Source organism: Schistocerca cancellata, chromosome 10 (genome assembly GCF_023864275.1).
Source record: "Schistocerca cancellata isolate TAMUIC-IGC-003103 chromosome 10, iqSchCanc2.1, whole genome shotgun sequence".
Lineage (NCBI taxonomy): Eukaryota > Metazoa > Arthropoda > Insecta > Orthoptera > Acrididae > Schistocerca > Schistocerca cancellata.
The window spans coordinates 163,522,193-163,541,638 of NC_064635.1; the positions used below are offsets into that span (position 1 = coordinate 163,522,193).

Sequence of the window (19,446 nt, forward strand, 5' to 3'; positions counted from 1 at the left end):
TTTCTGGGATGAGCTTCAGAAATAGCATTGGAGTGGCTAAGGAATGAGAGGATCAGGGAATTAGTGAAAAAGGAACCATTACAGCATACGACAGAGAAATTAGGGCTCAGATGGTATTGGCATGTTAAGCAAACAGAGGAGAAGAGGATTCCCAGAAACAAACACGGGATGATGAGAAGGAAAAAAAGCGAAGAGACAAATAGCTAAAAGGAATGAATGCTGGACCAAGGTGGAGACAGACAGATGATGAAGATCTGGAATGAACTTGGCTTAATGCAAAGAGCACTAGTAACAAGCGTCATAGTTCAAATGTTGCTAGTTTTTAGCTATGGGAAAGCAAGGGATAGTCATCAATATTTTTTAGATTTTGAATGGTTTTACACAACTACTCTGACATTACTTCCAGAATGCCATTATTTCCATTGTTATCTATTTCTGTTTCTTTTATCTCTCGCTTTACAGGGACTTAAAGATATCTTGGAATATTTTCCCTTTGTTGTTTGTTAATATGCCATTTGCAATATTAACTGATGAAATGTGATCCAGTTATTCTTTGGTTTTCTTAATATTCTTTATGTTTTCAATAGTTTATCTTACCGCACTGTTGTTGTATCTGCTCAGATCCTCTCAAAGACATTCATGAATAGTTCTATTTAATTTAAGATTTATCATGTTACCATCATTCTTAGCTTGAAATTCTCACCTCCTCTTTAATAGCTACTTCGTTCCATTCGAGATTTTCTTTTCTTTTGCACTATTCACACATGCAACATCTTTCGCTGTTTGCAGAATACCTTGTTAAATAATAATATTAAGACATTATTGAAGCTGAGCTTTCGAGAACACAATCCTTAAATGACAATCAATAAAAAATTGTGAAAGAAAAATTGAAATTTAAAAAAAATATTTAGTTTTATTTGCATAGTTTTACACCTTCAAAATATACTGCTGCATTTGGTGATTAGGAATAACTGGTAACACAGACATAAGAATTATCTTGTTTTCATCACAAAGAAAAAAATTCTCTGTCTTTCTTCTTATCTTCGCTACGGTGCTCCAGGCACTCTTCACAACGCCATGAGCTGCAACAAAAAAGGCAGAGATATAGTGTGATTTTATGAAACACATGACATCAATAACATAATGTTATCAGTGGTATGGCTTTGCTTATTAATGTATGACCAGTGTCAAAATTCAAAAGACTGCCACTTGTGGTGGCAGACACAATCTAACTGTGATGCCATTCTCCCCCCCTCCTTGCTCCTTTTTTGGCTTACACGAGCACAAATATTTTAAAATCTCATTAATGGGATACTACAAATAACAGCTAAGAGATCATTTCACAGCTATCCATGCAATAAATCAATAGTTAGACCTAAAAGGTCTGTTGTGTTACTTCTGGAAAGTACTGTGGCATTTCCACATGAGATGTTTAATTTTAATGTATTCAATTTTGATAGTTATTCAAAAATTTAGGCAGGCACAGGTTATCTGATTTTGTAGATAGTGAACCTAATTTTGAAATATGTTCTGTCAATTATTCATCCTTTTATTCTTTGAGTGATAAGCAGGCACCACAAAGTGACAAAAATGAAGCATGAAATGTAGTTCCAGCTAGCAACACAACTGGTAAAAAGCTATTTCATTGTAGAAATCTTTTATACTGTGGATATGTATGACAACATTTGTATGGCGTGAGAATAATCTTTCAGATCTTTGTTTCTGTGATTTACAGTATATATTACTTTAACACTTGACATACCAGTTGCCATTTCTTTCCACAATCTACTTCTAGTAACTTTTTCCCAAAACAAAACAAAGACACAGAAAATGATTTTTGATATTGTACATAGTTTTCAAACAATAAATAATTTTAAGTATGTGCATGTTAAACACATCCTCGTGTGTGAAGAGCACGCAAAGTATTATTTTTCCCTCCTCTAAAAAGCCTTATTGGAACATTCTTTCTGTGATTACTGTAATTCATAATATGATCTCCAAATAACACAAAAATTAGAGAGTTTGTATTCTTAGCAGTTTAATGTAAATTCACAAAGTGCTTTTCACCAGACACTTTGAGAGATGTAAGGCAGTAAGAGACTCAATGAGGTACAAACTTCAAACGTCAAATACATTACAGCCTAGTTTATGAATGAAAATAATCAATGTTTGACAATACATGTTTTGATAGTTACAAAATATACTCTCTAAACCAGTGGCAGGTGGCTCCTTTTCCTGGCAGAAGTTTAAAGGGAAAGGAAGAAGAATAAGAAAAAGGACTAATGAGGTTAAGCAAATGGTAGGGTTACAGAAAGGTCGCCCACAAAAAAATGTGTGTGGAATCTTATGGGACTTAACTGCTAAGGTCATCAGTCCCTAAGCTTACACACAACTTAACCTAAATTATCCTAAGGACGAACACAGACACCCGTGCTCGAGGGAGGGCTCGAACCTCCGCCGGGACCAGCCGCACAGTCCGTGACTGCAGCGCCTTAGACTGCTCGGCTGGTCGCTCACAAAATAGAGTCAGGAGAGACTTACTAGACAGGGTGAAACGGAAAGACATTTCTCATCAGTCTCAACCAGTCCCTGATCAACACGTACTTCACTTCCTGCTCCTATCCAATTCCTTTCCTCCTACCACAACATAATATAACTGATTCCTACTTCCTGTGCCTCCCACCCTTCTTACTTGAGCTAGGTCTTTTCACTGACATCAAGACATAACACACAAGATATGCATCCAAGATGAAAGAGACATGGGACGCAACATGGCAGATCCATGCAGATGGCTGCAGATGAGTGTCACTGAGCTACGTGGATCCCATAGTTGCTATTGTCAGATCCAGCCGCTACCGAAAGCTGCAGACTACAAGCGGTATCACCAAAGTCAGTGTGGAGCGACTCGATGTTTGTGACTTCAGTACACATTTGTACAACAGTGACCACACAAGACAAGGGGAAGCATGATCATTTCAAAGAATGTGATGTGAGGAACAATTTGTTACAATGTTTGTAGCTACACAAAGTAAGTCAGTAGAATTAAGAAAAAGATAATAGTCATATCTTATGAAAATAACAACTATCTAAGTGAACGAGCTAAACACAACAGAAGTGTCACTTGTAAGATCTTGTTGACACAATATTCCCATTTCTGTTTGTTAATTCACATTCTGCCAGTAAAAGGCAAACTAACTGAAAATCAGTTTAACAAATCAGACAGGACAACTACACACAATAGCCATGGTGTGTATGACAGGAAATCTTCATACTCACTACACACTGTATTTACAATAATGCTTATTTATTTGATTATCTACATTAATAACCAACTAACCTGGTAGATGTATCATAGACCCAGTTACTGGTTGCCTCTCTAATGGCCTACAGGGCAACAAAATTTTGATTTTCAATATTTCACATAATTATTAAACAAATTTAAAAATTTAAAATTCTGTCACAATCCACTCATTAGGAGGTACAGTTCTGACTATATTTATCCAGTGTTTGAGTATGAGAGTGCTTAGTGACTTCTAACAAACTTTAGACATAATTTCAAACCTTTATGAGGCTTTTTCTCACTGACACACCTCACGAAATGATGAACGGAAAAAGATTTAGCGCTTACTACATTTTCACTATTCTCACGGTAAATCGCCAGCATCAGTCATGATGTTGTAATTTATTACTTCTTTACTACTGACACTATTCACAGGATATTTTGCAGACAGTATCCACAAATTTTATCACTGTAGGAGATATAGTTCAGGAGATAAGATGCCATGGATGTTTAGATGCTTGAAGAACTAGATTCTGCTTAACATGGTGTGTCAGGCACGGCGTTTCAGTTTATTACTTCTTTAACTCTATTTGCAACACATTTTGCAGACTGTATGTATATACAGAGTGAGTCAGGAGGAAAGGTACATGCTTTGAGGGGTGACCGTACTTGTGATACTAAACAAAAAACTTCATATGGACGTATGCCCTATTTCGAATAGTTTCCAAGATAGAACACATTTAATACCACTTTTGTATATTTTTCTTGAATAACTTCAAAACCGCACCCTCCAGCAAAAATGTGCCGCAGTACAAAATTAAACTACATTAAATTTCCTATAAAAAAGGTCCTATTCATTTTTTTCTCTAGAACTAACAGTTTGTACAAAGAGAATGCGAGAATGTTGAAAAAAATCGCGTGACGCACGTGCTCTGAGTCTTACGTAGCCTTTTTGTAGGCCAATTTGAGGTAGCTTCTCGACTAGATAGACAACAAGTGTCCCGAATCAAACTGTTTATCTCAACTTGCTCTACACTACTGTGGTACATTGTAAACAGTGACAATGTTTGATAGTACAGAAAACAAATAACAATGAATATTACATCTACATCCATACTCCGCAAGCCACCTGACGGTGTGTGGCAGAGGGTACCCTGTGTACCTCTATTGGTTCTCCCTTCTATTCCAGTCTCGTATTGTTAGTGGAAAGAAGGCTTTTCGGTATGCTTATGTGTGGGCTCTAATCTCTCTGATTTTATCCTCACGGTCTCTTCGCGAGATATACATAGGACGGAGCAATATACTGCTTGACTCTTCGGTGAAGGTATGTTCTCGAAACTTTAACAAAAGCCCGTACCTAGCTACTGAGCGTCTTTCCTGCAGAGTCTTCCACTGGAATTTATCTATCATCTCCGTAACACTTTCGCGATTACTAAATGATCCTGTAACGAAGCACGCTGCTTTCCGTTGGATCTTCTCTTTCTCTTCTATCAACCCTATCTGGTATGGATCCCACACTGTTGAGCAGTATTCAAGCAGTGGGCGAACAAGTGTACTGTAACCTACTTCCTTTGTTTTCGGATTGCATTTCCTTAGGATTCTTCCAATGAATCTCAGTCTGGCATCTGCTTTACCGACGATCAACTTTATATGATCGTTCCATTTTAAATCACTTCTAATGCATACTCCCAGATAATTTATGGAATTAACTGCTTCCAGTTGCTGACCTGCTATTTTGTAGCTAAATGATAAGGGAACTATCTTTCTATGTATTCGCAGCACATTACACTTGTCTACATTGAGATTCAATTGCCATTCCCTGCACCATGCGTCAATTCGTTGCAGATCCTCCTGCATTTCAGTACAATTTTCCATTGTTACAACCTCTCGATACACCACAGCATCATCTGCAAAAAGCCTCAGTGAACTTCCGATGTCATCCACAAGGTCATTTAAATGTATTCTTTCTCGGAAAATATTCAGAATAGGGCATAAGTCCACAGCAAATTTTTTTATTCAGCATCACATGTACTATCACCCCTCAAAGCATGTACCTTTCCTCCTGACTCACCTTGTATACCTTGCTACATACTTACAAAATTGTATCACTGTATGAAATATAGTTTAGGAGAAGTCTTTGGAAACACTGAGATGCGGGAAAAACTAGCTTTTGCTTAAAATGGAAAGCAAATAACCCAGACCACATTCATCCAGCGTTTCACAATGAGAGTACGGTACTTAGCAACTTCCATCACACTTTAGAACAGGTCCGAAATTATTTTTGAACTCTGCATTGCTTACATGCTTAACATACGATATTTAACACATTAATTCATTTGAAAAGTAGTTACATGTCTGAAGCTGTTTTATACCTGGGAGATTGATTCTTTAAAGAATTAGGGGTTTAATGGTTTTGAGAGTAATTGAAATTATGTTCAGTTTATGAGACAACTGACTGCACTGGCAGACAGCACAGGTAACATACCAATAAGAATGTTGGGCTGCTTTGTTATTAATAAATTTTAGGTACTACTCATAATACAGTTAAACTGTGCAATCCCACTACCAAGTTTTCAGTATTAACTGATCTTTACCTCCCTTGTGCTCACTAGGGAGTATACACGGCAGAAAAAATAAATAAACAAATCCCCGGTAAAAAATACTTTTTTCAGATAAAAATACACCTTTTTACAGATGAAAATACACTATAACCACAGGTGAAAGTTCATTTTATTCATGTTAAGTGACAATATCCTTTCCCTCAGAGCTTTAAAACTTATGAATCCTTTGAATGGTAAAAGTTTTATGTACTGGCTTAGAACTTCCCAGCACTTTAGACAACCCAGCTAAAAACAATGCATTTTGGAAAGATCTTTGATGCTTGGCAACATATACACTGCATATGTTCGTATTATGAAGTATAAATCAAATCCCACCAAATACAGCATGGTAGCTCCTGAAGCACTGAAATCGATATTACATGGCATAAAGCACTTTTGTCAGCCACTCATAGCTGATGTCACATAATGGATGAGACGTGGATGCCATTTTTCAATCCAGAAACAAAGCGCCAGTCAGCTCAATGGAAGCACACAGATTCACTGCCACCAAAAAAATTTTGGGTAACCACCAGTGCTGAAAAAATGATGGTGTCCATGTTCTGGGACAGCGAGGGCATAATCCTTACCCATTGCGTTCCAAAGGGCACTATGTTAACAGGTGCATCCTACGAAAATGTTTTGGAGAACAAATTCCTTCCTGCACTGCAACAAAAACGTCCTGGAAGAGCTGCACGTGTGCTGTTTCACCAAGACAACGCACCCGCACATCGAGCTAACATTATGCAACAGTTTCTTCGTGATAAAAACTCTGAAGGATTCCTCATGCTCCCTACTCACCTGACCTGGCTCCTAGTGACTTTTGGCTTTTTCCAACAATGAAAGACACATTCACCAGCCGTGCTGCTATTGCCTCAGCGATTTTCCAGTGGTCAAAACAGACTCCTAAAGAAGCCTTTGCCGCTGCCATGGAATCATGGCGTCAGCGTTGTGAAAAATGTGTACGTCTGCAGGGCGATTACGTCGAGAAGTAATGCCAGTTTCATCGATTTCGGCTGAGTAGTTAATTAGAAAAAAAATCGGAGGCCTTAGAACTTGAATGCACCTCATATGTGAGGCCTTTAGGTTCACTGACGACAGCATTCCTGGCAACTTTCAAAAATAAAATATTGGGAGATTCAGTTCCAAGAAATGGGAGGTACAAATGACCAAAAGGTGCAGCTAATTTTCAGAATAATCTCCAGAAAACTGATGTGAGTCTTTACTTAACACAAAGCTATAAAATGGCTATAAAAATGCAAATGAAAACACTAGAACTATCGAAACACTGATTCGTCAAATAAGGGAAAGGCAACCATTTACCTATAGCAGACTGAAGTTTGGTGCATAGAAACATGTAATAGAAAACAGTTTACCTACCATTTATTTCTGTGACTGCCACATTGACCATAAGTTTTAATCTTTTTTTAAACTGGTGTTAACTATTTTCTGTTACGTATTTTCATTACTGTTATATGGAATGTTTATTCCATACCCCCTACCTGTTGGGTAACCCAGGCAAAAAGTTTTCGTTATTGCACAGCTCTGTCTTTTCGTTGTACTGCTATGTGGAAACGTTTTCCTGAAACAGATGACTCGTATGGCCAGTGCAACTGATTGGAAAAGCAGTGTTCTGGAATCCCACTGACTGGAGTAGGACTGTTGTTGTTGTTGTTGTTGTTGTGGTCTTCAGTCACGAGACTGGTTTGATGCAGCTCTCCAAGCTTCTTCATCTCCCACTGCAGCCTACATCCTTCTGAATCTGCTTAATGTATTCATCTCTTGGTCTCCCTCTACGATTTTTACCCTCCTCACTGCCCTCCAGTACTAAATTGGTGATCCTTTGATGGCTCAGAACATGTCCTACCAACCGATCTCTTCTTCTAGTCAAGTTGTGCCACAAACTCCTCTTCTCCCCAATCCTATTCAACATCTCCTCATTAGTTACGTGATCTACCCATCTAATCTTCAGCATTCTTCTGTAGCACCACATTTCAAAAGCTTCTATTCTCTTCTTGTCCAAACTGTTTATCGTTCATGTTTCACTTCCATACATGGCTACACTCCATACGAATACTTTCAGAAACGACTTCCTGACACTTAAATCTATACTTGATGTTAACAAATTTCTCTTTTTCAGAAACACTTTCCTTGCCATTGCCAGTCTACATTTTATATCCTCTCTACTTCGACCATCATCAGTTATTTTGCTCCCCAAATAGCAAAACTCCTTTACTACTTTAAGTGTCTCATTTCCTAATCTAATTCCCTCAGCATCACCCGACTTAATTCGACTACGTTCCATTATCCTCGTTTTGCTTTTGTTGATGTTCATCTTATATCCTCCTTTCAAGACACTGTCCATTCCGTTCAACTGCTGTTCCAAGTCCTTTGCTGTCTCTGACAGAATTACAATGTGATCGGCGAACCTCAAAGTTTTTATTTCTTCTCCATGAATTTTAATACCTACTCCAATCTTTTCTTTTGTTTCCTTTACTGCCTGCTCAATATACAGATTGAATAGTTGAATAGCATCAGGGAGAGGCTAGAACCCTGTCTCACTCCCTTCCCAACCACTGCTTCCCTTTCATGCCCCTTGACTCTTATAACTGCCATCTGGTTTCTGTACAAATTGTAAATAGCCATTCGCTCCCTGTATTTTACCCCTGCCAGCTTTAGAATTTGAAAGAGTATTCCAGTCAACATTGTCAAAAGCTTTCTCCAAGTCTACAAATGCTAGAAACGTAGGTTTGCCTTTTCTTAGTCTAGCTTCTAAGATAAGTCGTAGGGTCAGTGTTGCCTCACGTGTTCACATATTTCTACGGAATCCAAACTGATCTTCCCCGAGGTCGGCTTCTACCAGTTTTTCCATTTGCTTGTAAAGAATTTGCATTAGTATTTTGCAGCTGTGACTTATTAAACTGATAGTTCGGTAATTTTCACATCTGTCAACACCCGCTTTCTTTGGGATTGGAATTATTATATTCTTCTTGAAGTCTGAGGGTATTTCACCTGTCTCATACATCTTGCTCACCAGATGGTAGAGTTTTGTCCGGACTGGCTCTCCCAAGGCCGTCAGTAGTTCTAATGGAATGCTGTCTACTCCCGGGGCCTTGTTCCGACTCAGGTCTTTCAGTGCTCTGTCAAACTCTTCATGCAGTATCGTCTCTCCCATTTCATCTTCATCTACATCCTCTTCCATTTCCATAATATTGTCCTCAAGTACATCGCCCTTGTATAGTCCCTCTATATACTACTTCCACCTTTCTGCTTTCCCTTCTTTGCTTAGAACTGGGTTTCCATCTGAGCTCTTGGTATTCATACAAGTGGTTCTCTTTTCTCCAAAGGTCTCTTTAATTTTCCTGTAGGCAGTATCTATCTTACCCCCAGTGAGATAAGCCTCTACATCTTTACATTTGTCCTCTTGCCATGCCTGCTTAGCCATTTTGCACTTCCTGTCAATCTCATTTTTGAGACGTTTATATTCCTTTTTGCCTGCTTCATTTACTGCATTTTTGTATTTTCTCCTTTCATCAATTAAATTCAATATTTCTTCTGTTACCCAAGGGTTTCTACTAGCCCTCGTCGTTTTACCTATTTGATTCTCTGCTGCCTTCACTATTTCATCCCTGAAAGCTATCCATTTTTCTTCTACTGTATTTCCTTCCCCCATTCCTGTCAATTGTTCCCTTATGCTCTCCCTGAAACCCTGTACAACCTCTGGTTTAGTCAGTTTATCCAGGCCCCATCTCCTTAAATTCCCACCTTTTTGCAGTTTCACAGTTTTAATCTACAGGTCATAACCAATAGGTTGTGGTCAGAGTCCACACCTGCCCCTGGAAATGTCTTACAACTTAAAACCTGGTTCCTAAATCTCTGTCTTACCATTATATGATCTATCTGAAACCTGTCAGTATCTCCAGGGTTCTCCCATGTATACAACCTTCTTTTATGATCTTGAACCAAGTGTCAGCTATGATTAAGTTATGCTCTGTGCAAAATTCTACAAGGCGGCTTCCTCTCTCATTTCTTCCCCGCAATTCATATTCACCTACTACGTTTCCTTCTCTCCCTTTTCCTACTATCGAATTCCAGTCACCCATGACTATTAAATTTTCGTCTCCCTTCACTACCTGAATAATTTCTTTTATCTCATCATACATTTCTTCAATTTCTTCGTCATCTGCAGAGCTACCGTATCTACCCGAATCTAAGCCGCACTCGAATCTAAGCCGCACCTGAAAAATGAGACTCGAAACAAAGGAAAAAAAGATTTCCCGAATCTAAGCCGCACCTGAAATTTGAGACTCGAAATTCAAGGGGAGATAAAAGTTTTAGGCCGCACCTCCAAATCGAAACAAAGTTGGTCCATTGTAATATGAGACACAATTTAGGTCGAATGAATGACGATACAGCTACAGTAGTTTGGTTCGAGTCGTAAGCTTTACCAGGTAGCCATTGCTATGCGTCAGGCGCTCCGTCCGTATTTATACGGGTACCCTTCCTTTTTCACGTGCTTCGTCTGGTTTAAATCGATTGCTTATTTTGTTTGATCTTATAAGTGCCGTTTTCTCTGTTATAGGTGTTTACGTCACTCTAAGCTAAAAATGCAAAACTGTACTGTGTCATGCATTGTTTGTCGCATTCTGATAGTGCGTGTTTACGGCCTGTCGCCGTTCGCGGCATGGCTTGCTTTTGTGTGCGCTACCGCCGCTTACAACTAAAAAGAGGCGAATCGTCTCATTAGCGAAGCAATGTCAAGAGACTGCTATTTGTTGTTACTTACACTGCTGCTTTCTTTGAGAATGATCAACAAGAACCAAATAATAGGCTGCGTATGATAGAAAATGTTCTGAACGAGAGTTAGGCGAAAATTTTTCTCCGTTTGAAAATCTTTGCGGCCGCTTCTTTAGTACATCAAATTCTGCACAGAAATTAGAGTCATCTTAGATTTAAAAATCTAGTCAGTTGCCGTGGTTCATTTCTGACTGTATCACTATTAGGCTAAGAATAATACGAATATAAACAGACACGATAAGTGTATTCTTCCGCGTTTGCTGTTGTCTCACTCTAGTTTCGTAGTTTATTAGGCAGACAGGATTTAAATGAGATAGCAACAAACACGGAAGAACACATGGCAAAATGTTTATATTCGTATTATTCTTATGGTGAATGGTGAAGAGAATACTGCTTGTGATTCACATTTCATCAGGTTACTTTTAGCAACCATCTCTTCTCACAGGTAGGAAAAAATTCAGAACGTAGAGTTGGCTATATTGAAAAACATCCCAAACAGTCTTGCCAGTCGGATTTTCGTAGTACATTGAAATTCTAATACATTCGAAGATGAACAATACGGAATTTGTATTTATTTCGTTGGATAATGTATGAAAATGCAGTGGTCGAAACTCGGGGCGGAGAAAAAAAAGCTCGTCTTCCACCTTTTTTTTATTTATTTATTTACTGACGCAGAGGTTTTGGCGCCAGTATTTATCTTTGTGCCTACGAAGCATGTCTGTGTAGCGCTACATATATTCGACGGAAGAAGTTAGTTGTGGCGGCACCTACCAACATTTTTCAGAACTTCCGCTTGCTTTGCACTCGATTCTAAGCCGCAGGCGGTTTTTTGGATTACAAAAACTGGAAAAAAAGTGCGGCTTAGATTCGAGTAAATATGGTAGTTGGCATATAGACTTGTACTATTGTGGTAAGCGTGGGCTTCGTGTCTATCTTGGCCACAATAATGCGTTCACTATGTTGTTTGTAGTAGCTTACCCGAACTCCTATTTTTTTGTTCATTATTAAACCTACTCCTGCATTACCCCTATTTGATTTTGTATTTATAACCCTGTATTCACCTGACTGAAAGTCCTGTTCCTCCTGCCACCGAACTTCGCTAATTCCCACTATATCTAACTTTAACCTATCCATTTCCCTTTTTAAATTTTCTAATCTACCTGCCCGATTAAGGGATCTGATATTCCACGCTCCGATCCGTAGGATGCCAGTTTTCTTTCTCCTGATAACGACGCCCTCTTGAGTAGTCCCCGCCCGGAGATCCGAATGGGGGACTATTTTACCTCCGGAATATTTTACCCAAGAGGACACCATCATCATTTATCCATACAGTAAAGCTGCATGACCTCGGGAAAAATTAGGGCCGTAGTTTCCCCTTGCTTTCAGCCGTTCGCAGTACCAGCACAGCAAGGCCGTTTTGGTTAGTGTTACAAGGCCAGATCAGTCAATCATCCAGACTGTTGCCCCTGCAACTACTGAAAAGGCTGCTGCCCCTCTTCAGGAACCATACGTTTGTCTGGCCTCTCAACAGATACCCCTCCGTTGTGGTTGCACCTTCGGTACGGCTATCTGTATCGCTGAGGCACGCAAGCCTCCCCACCAACGGCAAGGTCTATGGTTCATGGAGGGAAGGACTATCTTCAGATATTAATACCTCCATATTTAAACTGGATGAAGGTGGGACACAGTTGGTATAGTTTTTATTGATAATGAAATTCCTGCAGCTGTACTTAACATTTTTTATTTACTTCGCTACTAGTTTCGGCATTGCGTCAATGCCATTTTCAGGCCCGTACACTTTGCTGCAATCAGTTATGTGTGGCTAATTTCAGTACAGCTGGAGGAATTTCATTTTTAATAATTAAAAAAAAATCTTCAGATATGACTTTGCTTTAAATTGAGCCCCAATGACCAGTGAAGACGTGTTTGGAAACGCACCTGAAAACAGTGGGATACCATCCAGACTGTCAGCCTCCATATGGCCTGAGAACTGGGAGTGATAATCTGGGGTGCTATCTCTTTTCATAGCAGGACCCCTTTGGTTGTCATCTACAGCACTCTTACAGTATAGACATACATTGACGATTTTCTACGCCCTGTTTGTTGCCCTTCACGGCAAGCCATTGTGGGCTTACATTTCAACAAAAAAAAAAAAAAAAAAAAAAAAAAAAAAAAAAAAAAAAAAAAAAAAAAAAAAAAAAAAAAAAAATGCATGTCTGCTCACAGTGAGAGTTTCTACTGCTTGTCTTTGTGCTTACCAAACGCTACCTTGACCAGCAACTTTGCCTTCTCTCTCCCTGACTGAGAACACTTTGAGCCTTACGGATAGGGTCCTTCAACCAGCTCGTGATTTTGATGATCTAACAAGCCAATCGGACAGAATTTGGTGTGCTATCAGTCAGAAGGACATCTAAGAATTCTATCAAATAATGTCATGCTGAATAACTGCTCATTGTTGACTTGGTAACTTTGTGACACTCTTTCTCTTGAATAAATCATCCAATTTTTCTGAAACTGTAATAATTTGTTTTGTCTGTACATGTACATCACATCTACTGATTTCCATCCCATTTGAATAATTCCTCCATGGTGCATCATTTGTTTGTGTCTTTGAGTGTATCGATAAATCAGTGTTCAAGGGAGGAAGATTAGGATTTAATCTGTTCATATTTGTCACACATTTTGTGAGCTCAGTAACTCTGACTATTAAGTCTAGGACAGTCAGTGCTTACATAAATTTATACATTGTCTAAACTGGTTTTGACAATTCACTTTTTTTATTAACAGCCCAATTAAATTACATTAAGTTAACAAATTAAACAAACAGCTAACTACACTACATAAATAAAAATGACACTATAATGTATGGTGTTTAGTTAGAAGTTTTTTAATTTGTTAATGTTATGCTGACAAGATGTTATTGTACACTGTTTCTAGTTCTATAGGGCTACTGATAATGTCTGAAAAGTCGAAAAGGTACAGCTAATAAATAAAACTGTACGAGTTCTGTCTGACCTACACTTAATAGTCAAATTAGAGTTTCATGTTTCCATGTAAAGGAGGTAATTAGAGCTGGACAACTGCTTGGATTGATGGAAAGGGGCTGAGGAAGAGGGAATTAGCAATGTTCTTTCAGGAGATCCATCCCAGCTTTACACTGAAAAGATTTACAGGAATTACATGAAACCCAAATCTGGACGGCCAGAGGTTTGACTACTGTCTTCCCATAGATGAGCTGGAGCCCCAGCCCTGCTCCACTCCGTTCATTTGAAGCAGTTTTGTGGAGGTCCACTGATGCAGAACTATATGAATATTATGCAAACATAAACACTGCTGTAGGCTCGAACGTTTCGAAAATTATATAGTACTGGTAGTACTTACTAAATCATCTTCATCTTCAAAGCCATCATCTTCACTCTTTATGGACTCTCTAACATCTGCACTGAAAAAGTCATTCGCTTCTTTTTCACTCACAGAACTTCTCACGGACTCGGAGGATGATATGAGACCAAGTTTTGCTGTGGAAAACATTAAGTCTGTAGTTACTGGGAACACTGCTGCATCTCAACATAAATTTAATTTAATTATATAACATGGAAAATTCAGTTCAGAGAATTACTAAATTCATAGAGCCACAGAAACTTTACCTCTTGGAGGTACAATTGCCTGTACTGCAGGCAGGAATGGATAAAAATAGATCACAGCACTTCTAGCTTCCGGGACTGTAGGTTCAGGGTCAGGAAGAGGAATTGGTTGAAGGCTGGGAGGCGGGTGGTGGTGGTGGTGGTGGTGGTGGTGGTGGTGGGGTGGGGGGGGTGCAGAGTGATGTGCCCCTCATAAAAACCAGGCTTCGAGGGACAATCTTGCATGAGGAGGAGTAGAGGGAAAGATGAAGAAACTGATCACACATGTGGGTGTTCCACTCTATGACACTGGTACAATAGGTAGCTACATTTGAAGACAGATGTTGTCGCTCACACAAGTCAGTGTTACTTATGAGTGCTGCCATCTGTCAGTCGACATTAAAACAAATCTGACATCAACAGATAGATTACTATGTACATGGCAGACAAAAAATGGTTCAAATGGCTCTGAGCACTATGGGACTTAACATCTGAGGTCATCAGTCCCATAGAACTAAGAACTACTTAAACCTAACTAACCTAAGGACACCACACACATCCATGCACGAGGCAGGATTCGAACCTATGACCGTAGCGGTCGCGCGGTTCCAGACTGAAGCGCCTAGAACTGCTCGGCCACTCCGGCTGGCTACATAGCAGACACTTCAGAATATTCTGCTGAGGAGTCATCACTGACAACTGGCGTACTTCGTGCTCATAGAATTTGATGATAAATGCCTGCACATCAGATTCCTAAAGGAGTTTGACACACCTGTCAAAAAGGACCAGAAAATTTTGACTTTGAAGATTTTGGAGTACTGTTAAGTCTTATTGCATAAAACATTTCAGCTCTTTTAACAACACTGTCTGTATGACGAAGCATTGTATTTTCTAATCGTGAAGCCAGGTCTGATTTGATTCTTGCTAGTTGCAACACTTTTTCTTTACTTTTATTTGACTTCAATATTTATTATCAAACTGGCACTTGATCAACAAATATTGAATCACAAGAAATATATTTGGAATTTCAAATACTATTATACTTCAGGTGCACACTTTATTAGTGACATGTGAAAATTTGTGCTGGACTGGTTCTCAAAGCCGGATTTTCTGCTTTACACAAGCAGTCGCCTTAACCACTTTGGCCATCCAAGCGTGTCTCCCACACTGGCTCAAACCTCTATATGTCACCGTTTGTCCACATCCCGCATTTGCACAGTTGCAGTGATTCCTGCACAGGGAGAGATTTATTCATTATTGTCGTGGACTATCTAGGTGTACAAAACTATTTCGCAGTGTCTGTGTTTTACGAGTACTACGCAATTTTCTTCAGACATGCATGCATATCCGAAGGAACAGACACTGCTACAAATCTATAGCTGTGTGAAGGAGAAGAAATGTATTTGCAGCAGCATAGTACGTATATCTTAAAACACAGGCAATGCAAGTAAATGTTGAATCATTTTTCTGGAGGATATGATAGACCAACATTGTTTCTGCTTCTTTGTTTTCATCTGTAGTTTCCTTTGGCCCACACTGATTTCATTCTTTGTGAATGTTGCTCCTCCTGTTTTAGTGTCGACTTTCTTCCCGTTCAGTAGTTTCGTTGTGATGAGCGATGGTGAGTAAATAAGACAGTAATTTCTAAGCATCTGTCAATACAGTGATGTAGAGACATAAGTATAAAATATGTATGCTGTGTCAGTCTGTGGTTATATAATGAAAGTGTTTGTATTATTTTGCTGTATGATGAATCTGAAAGCACGAATTATATTTTTTAATTATATTTAAAAGACACCTCGATTCACTGCATTCGTAAAGCAGTAGAGTTTTTACGAGTTCCTCTCACTCACCAAGTATTGGAAGTGAGACTTTGCTCCAAGACCAACAACAGATACCAACCATTTCTCCCTTCCATTTCAATGCTTTATAGTGCCTACAGTTTTCCACTCAAACCCTTAAAATGACTACTTTATGATTAACATAATCAACTAACAGATCATAATCAAATACAGCCTCACCAAAAGCCCCCCCCCCCCCATGTTCCACATGTACAGGTATGTCTCTCTGCTTGCTGTACAACCTTTAAATGATGCCATCATCATGAGTTTTCAAGCACCCCAGAACCTGTAAGAGACGGGCGACACTCAGCTTCCAAAATGCAACATACTTGTGACTGTCCTTTTGCCTCTGTAACTCTTAAGGCTGCCTGACATTCTGCAGCCAAGGTCCAGTGGATCTGAGATTGCTCTAAGGTTTGTTGGATTTGAGTAACTTTTGCAACCCAAACTCTCATATAACTATGCATTAAATCAGACTTCATTTATGAGGCTATCATAACAGTTCAAAACACGGTTCTCAGGCTTTCTGTCTTGTTTTGTTGCTGAATCTACACAAAAACTCTACAGCCATGCCAAGTGGTGTAACAACTCAATATCATAAACCACGTTCTTAATAACATCATATTTGCACTGTCACAGAATAATGTATAATATATAAACACTAAGAGTCATCGACCACTGCGCCAGTGTTGTCTGCATTCTACTCGCATATGAGGCATTGAGAGCACAAGTGGACTAACCCACACTTTTTGTGGATTTGAGGTACTGACATGATGTGATAACAGTATACAATTATTATGCAGTGCCTTTTGATCTGTTCGTTTATCTGAAGGTTTGTCTCAGTTAGCAATGTACACATTGCTGCTGTACTCAACTGCCGATAGATACCACTGAGAGCAGGAGTGGACTTGCGTCATGGTTCTTTTTTGCTCTGTGCTGTCCGTCCACTGTCACTGCACATGACGCCGGCGAACGAAGGACTTGTGTATTAAGCATGGAACAATGTACTGAACCAGTGACCATGTGGAAATGTACGTCAGTTGTTCAGCCTGGAAGCTCCTGCGAAAAGCATAGAGGAGCAACTGCAAGGTTAGTTGTTGTGTTCCTTCCTTTTGTTTGCTTATAACATTGTCGAATGTACACTGACGTGTTCATATTCAAAGACGTCGAGAGGCATATCAAACGGTGGCTTTGTTCACAAAATGCAAGTTTTTTTCATATGAAAACACATTTAAATACAATTCAAAGACGTCAAGAGGCATATCAAACGGTGGCTTTGTTCACAAAATGCAAGTTTTTTTTCATATGAAAACACATTTAAATACAAATAATACTTTATTTATTGCTACACTGTGAAATCGAGTAACAATCACTTTTAATGTTATGTGTACAACAACATTTTACCACCCGCCGAGTCGTGTTGTGCAATTGCTTCGCCTGTGCATACCAATGCCTCCTTTGACCATTACTGTCATGAAGTTACGTTGAGGGATGTACATTTTTATTACAGAGATGCTTGCGTCTGATGGGGAAGCGCTACGAGAAGCGAGAGCGAGCATGGCTGCAGCAACAACTTTTCCAGAGGATGTGCCAGAGACAAACGACGATGCCACGATACAGAGCCGAGGAAAGAAGCACCTTAGAAACAAAGATAAATTGCTTCGTAATGTTAGGAAGGAACGGAGAACTTTAGGTCAAGAGTATGCCAAACATAAGGGTAACCTTGTACCTCAAAAGGAACTGTGGACAATCAGCGCGTGTTCGTGCCAGTACGAGTGCCACAAAAACATCAACGAAGAACGGCAGGAACAAGTGTTCAATTAATTTTATAATTTAGGCAGCCATGATCTGCAATCGGCTTTCCTGTTTACCATGATTAAAGTTGTTGATAAAGCACGGTCTTTAAGTAGGTCAGCAGCATTCATGCAGGGAGAAGACAAAATTATATTACTTGCTCAATTCAAATGGGTCTAAAACTACAGAGTGCAAAAGATTCTTTCAGAGTACTTTAGCTGTATCTGCTGGAAGAATTGATAGGGGGGAAAGCAACCCCTCTGCGTGATGGTATAGGGAAAGGTGAACCCAGTAATGAAACATCTCCCCACAAAGTTGATATAGTAAAATGTTTCATAGAAAAAGTTCCGACTTATGGGAAAGTCATTATGCGTACCATAACAATAACACTAGAAAGTATTTGGGACCAGATTTAAATTTAACAATCATGTATTCACTGTACTGTGCAGAGGAGCAAATACCTGTTTCTCATTTTACTTTTTGCAAAATTTTTTACGAAAACTGAAATTTGTCATTTCATCCACCAGTGTCCGACTCTTGTCAAACATGCAATGCTTTGCAGGTAAAAATGACAGCTGCCAATAATGATAAGGAGAGAATGGAGTTAATTACAGAACGTGTAGTGGGACGTGAAATTGAAGCGTCTCCCATCCACCAGTGTCAGCCCAGTTTGCAGGTGAATATAAGTTTAATTTATTGTTTTGTTTATGTATTTTTGTAATATTTGTAATAGATGTGAATTATCTAAAGTTTGTATTTATTTTTTATGTTTCATATACGGAGAGGGCGGTGCAACTAACGGAGACAGCATCTTCGCTGCCAGGACCAGAGAGAAAATTGATGGCCACTATACGTCGCGGGTCGACAGCCAAAGAGCGACAGAAGATCCTGAAACTGAGTTGTTGTGTCGTGCTTCTAAAAATTAAATAATTGAGAATTTGTAATGTTTGTACAACAATGACGTCATAGAAAGTTTAATCATGATGTAAATGTTCAGTCCTATCTTGTCAAGGCTCAGGTTCACGTCTATATGTAGGAAGATAATAAACTAGTGGATGCTACCAAAGTTTGAATACGTGTTCTGAGAGTTTATTTATGAAGAATTATGTTAATGAATTACTAATTTACATAAAAAGAAAGATGATGTGACTTACCAAATGAAAGTGCTGGCAGGTCGACAGACACACAAACGAACACAAACATACACACAAAATTCAAGCTTTCGCAACAAACTGTTGCCTCATCAGGAAAGAGGGAAGGAGAGGAAAAGACGAAAGTATGTGGGTTTTAAGGGAGAGGGTAAGGAGTCATTCCAGTCCCGGGAGCGGAAAGACTTACCTTAGGGGGAAAAAAGGACAGGTATACACTCGCACACACACACACACACACACACACACACACACACACACACACACACACACATATCCATCCACACATATACAGACACAAGCAGAAATATCTAATTTACTAATTTATTTGACAAGATTATTAATTTTGACAACGTTCATCGCGAG

At 39.1% G+C, this 19,446-nt stretch overlaps 1 protein-coding gene across 1 annotated transcript in view; it reads right to left on the reverse strand.

Annotated features, from left to right (window-relative positions):
• Nucleotides 1-893: 893 nt before the first annotated feature.
• The window catches only part of LOC126106656 (X-ray repair cross-complementing protein 5-like), a 180,745-nt gene continuing 162,192 nt past the window's right edge, over nt 894-19,446 (reverse strand). Inside the window, exons 14-15 of the mRNA XM_049913018.1 lie at nt 14,056-14,192; nt 894-1,082 (exon numbers count right to left, since the gene is read on the reverse strand). Of these exons, the coding sequence (XP_049768975.1) occupies nt 1,068-1,082; nt 14,056-14,192 (152 nt within the window). The 3' untranslated portion in view covers nt 894-1,067. The remainder of the gene's footprint in view (nt 1,083-14,055; nt 14,193-19,446) is intronic.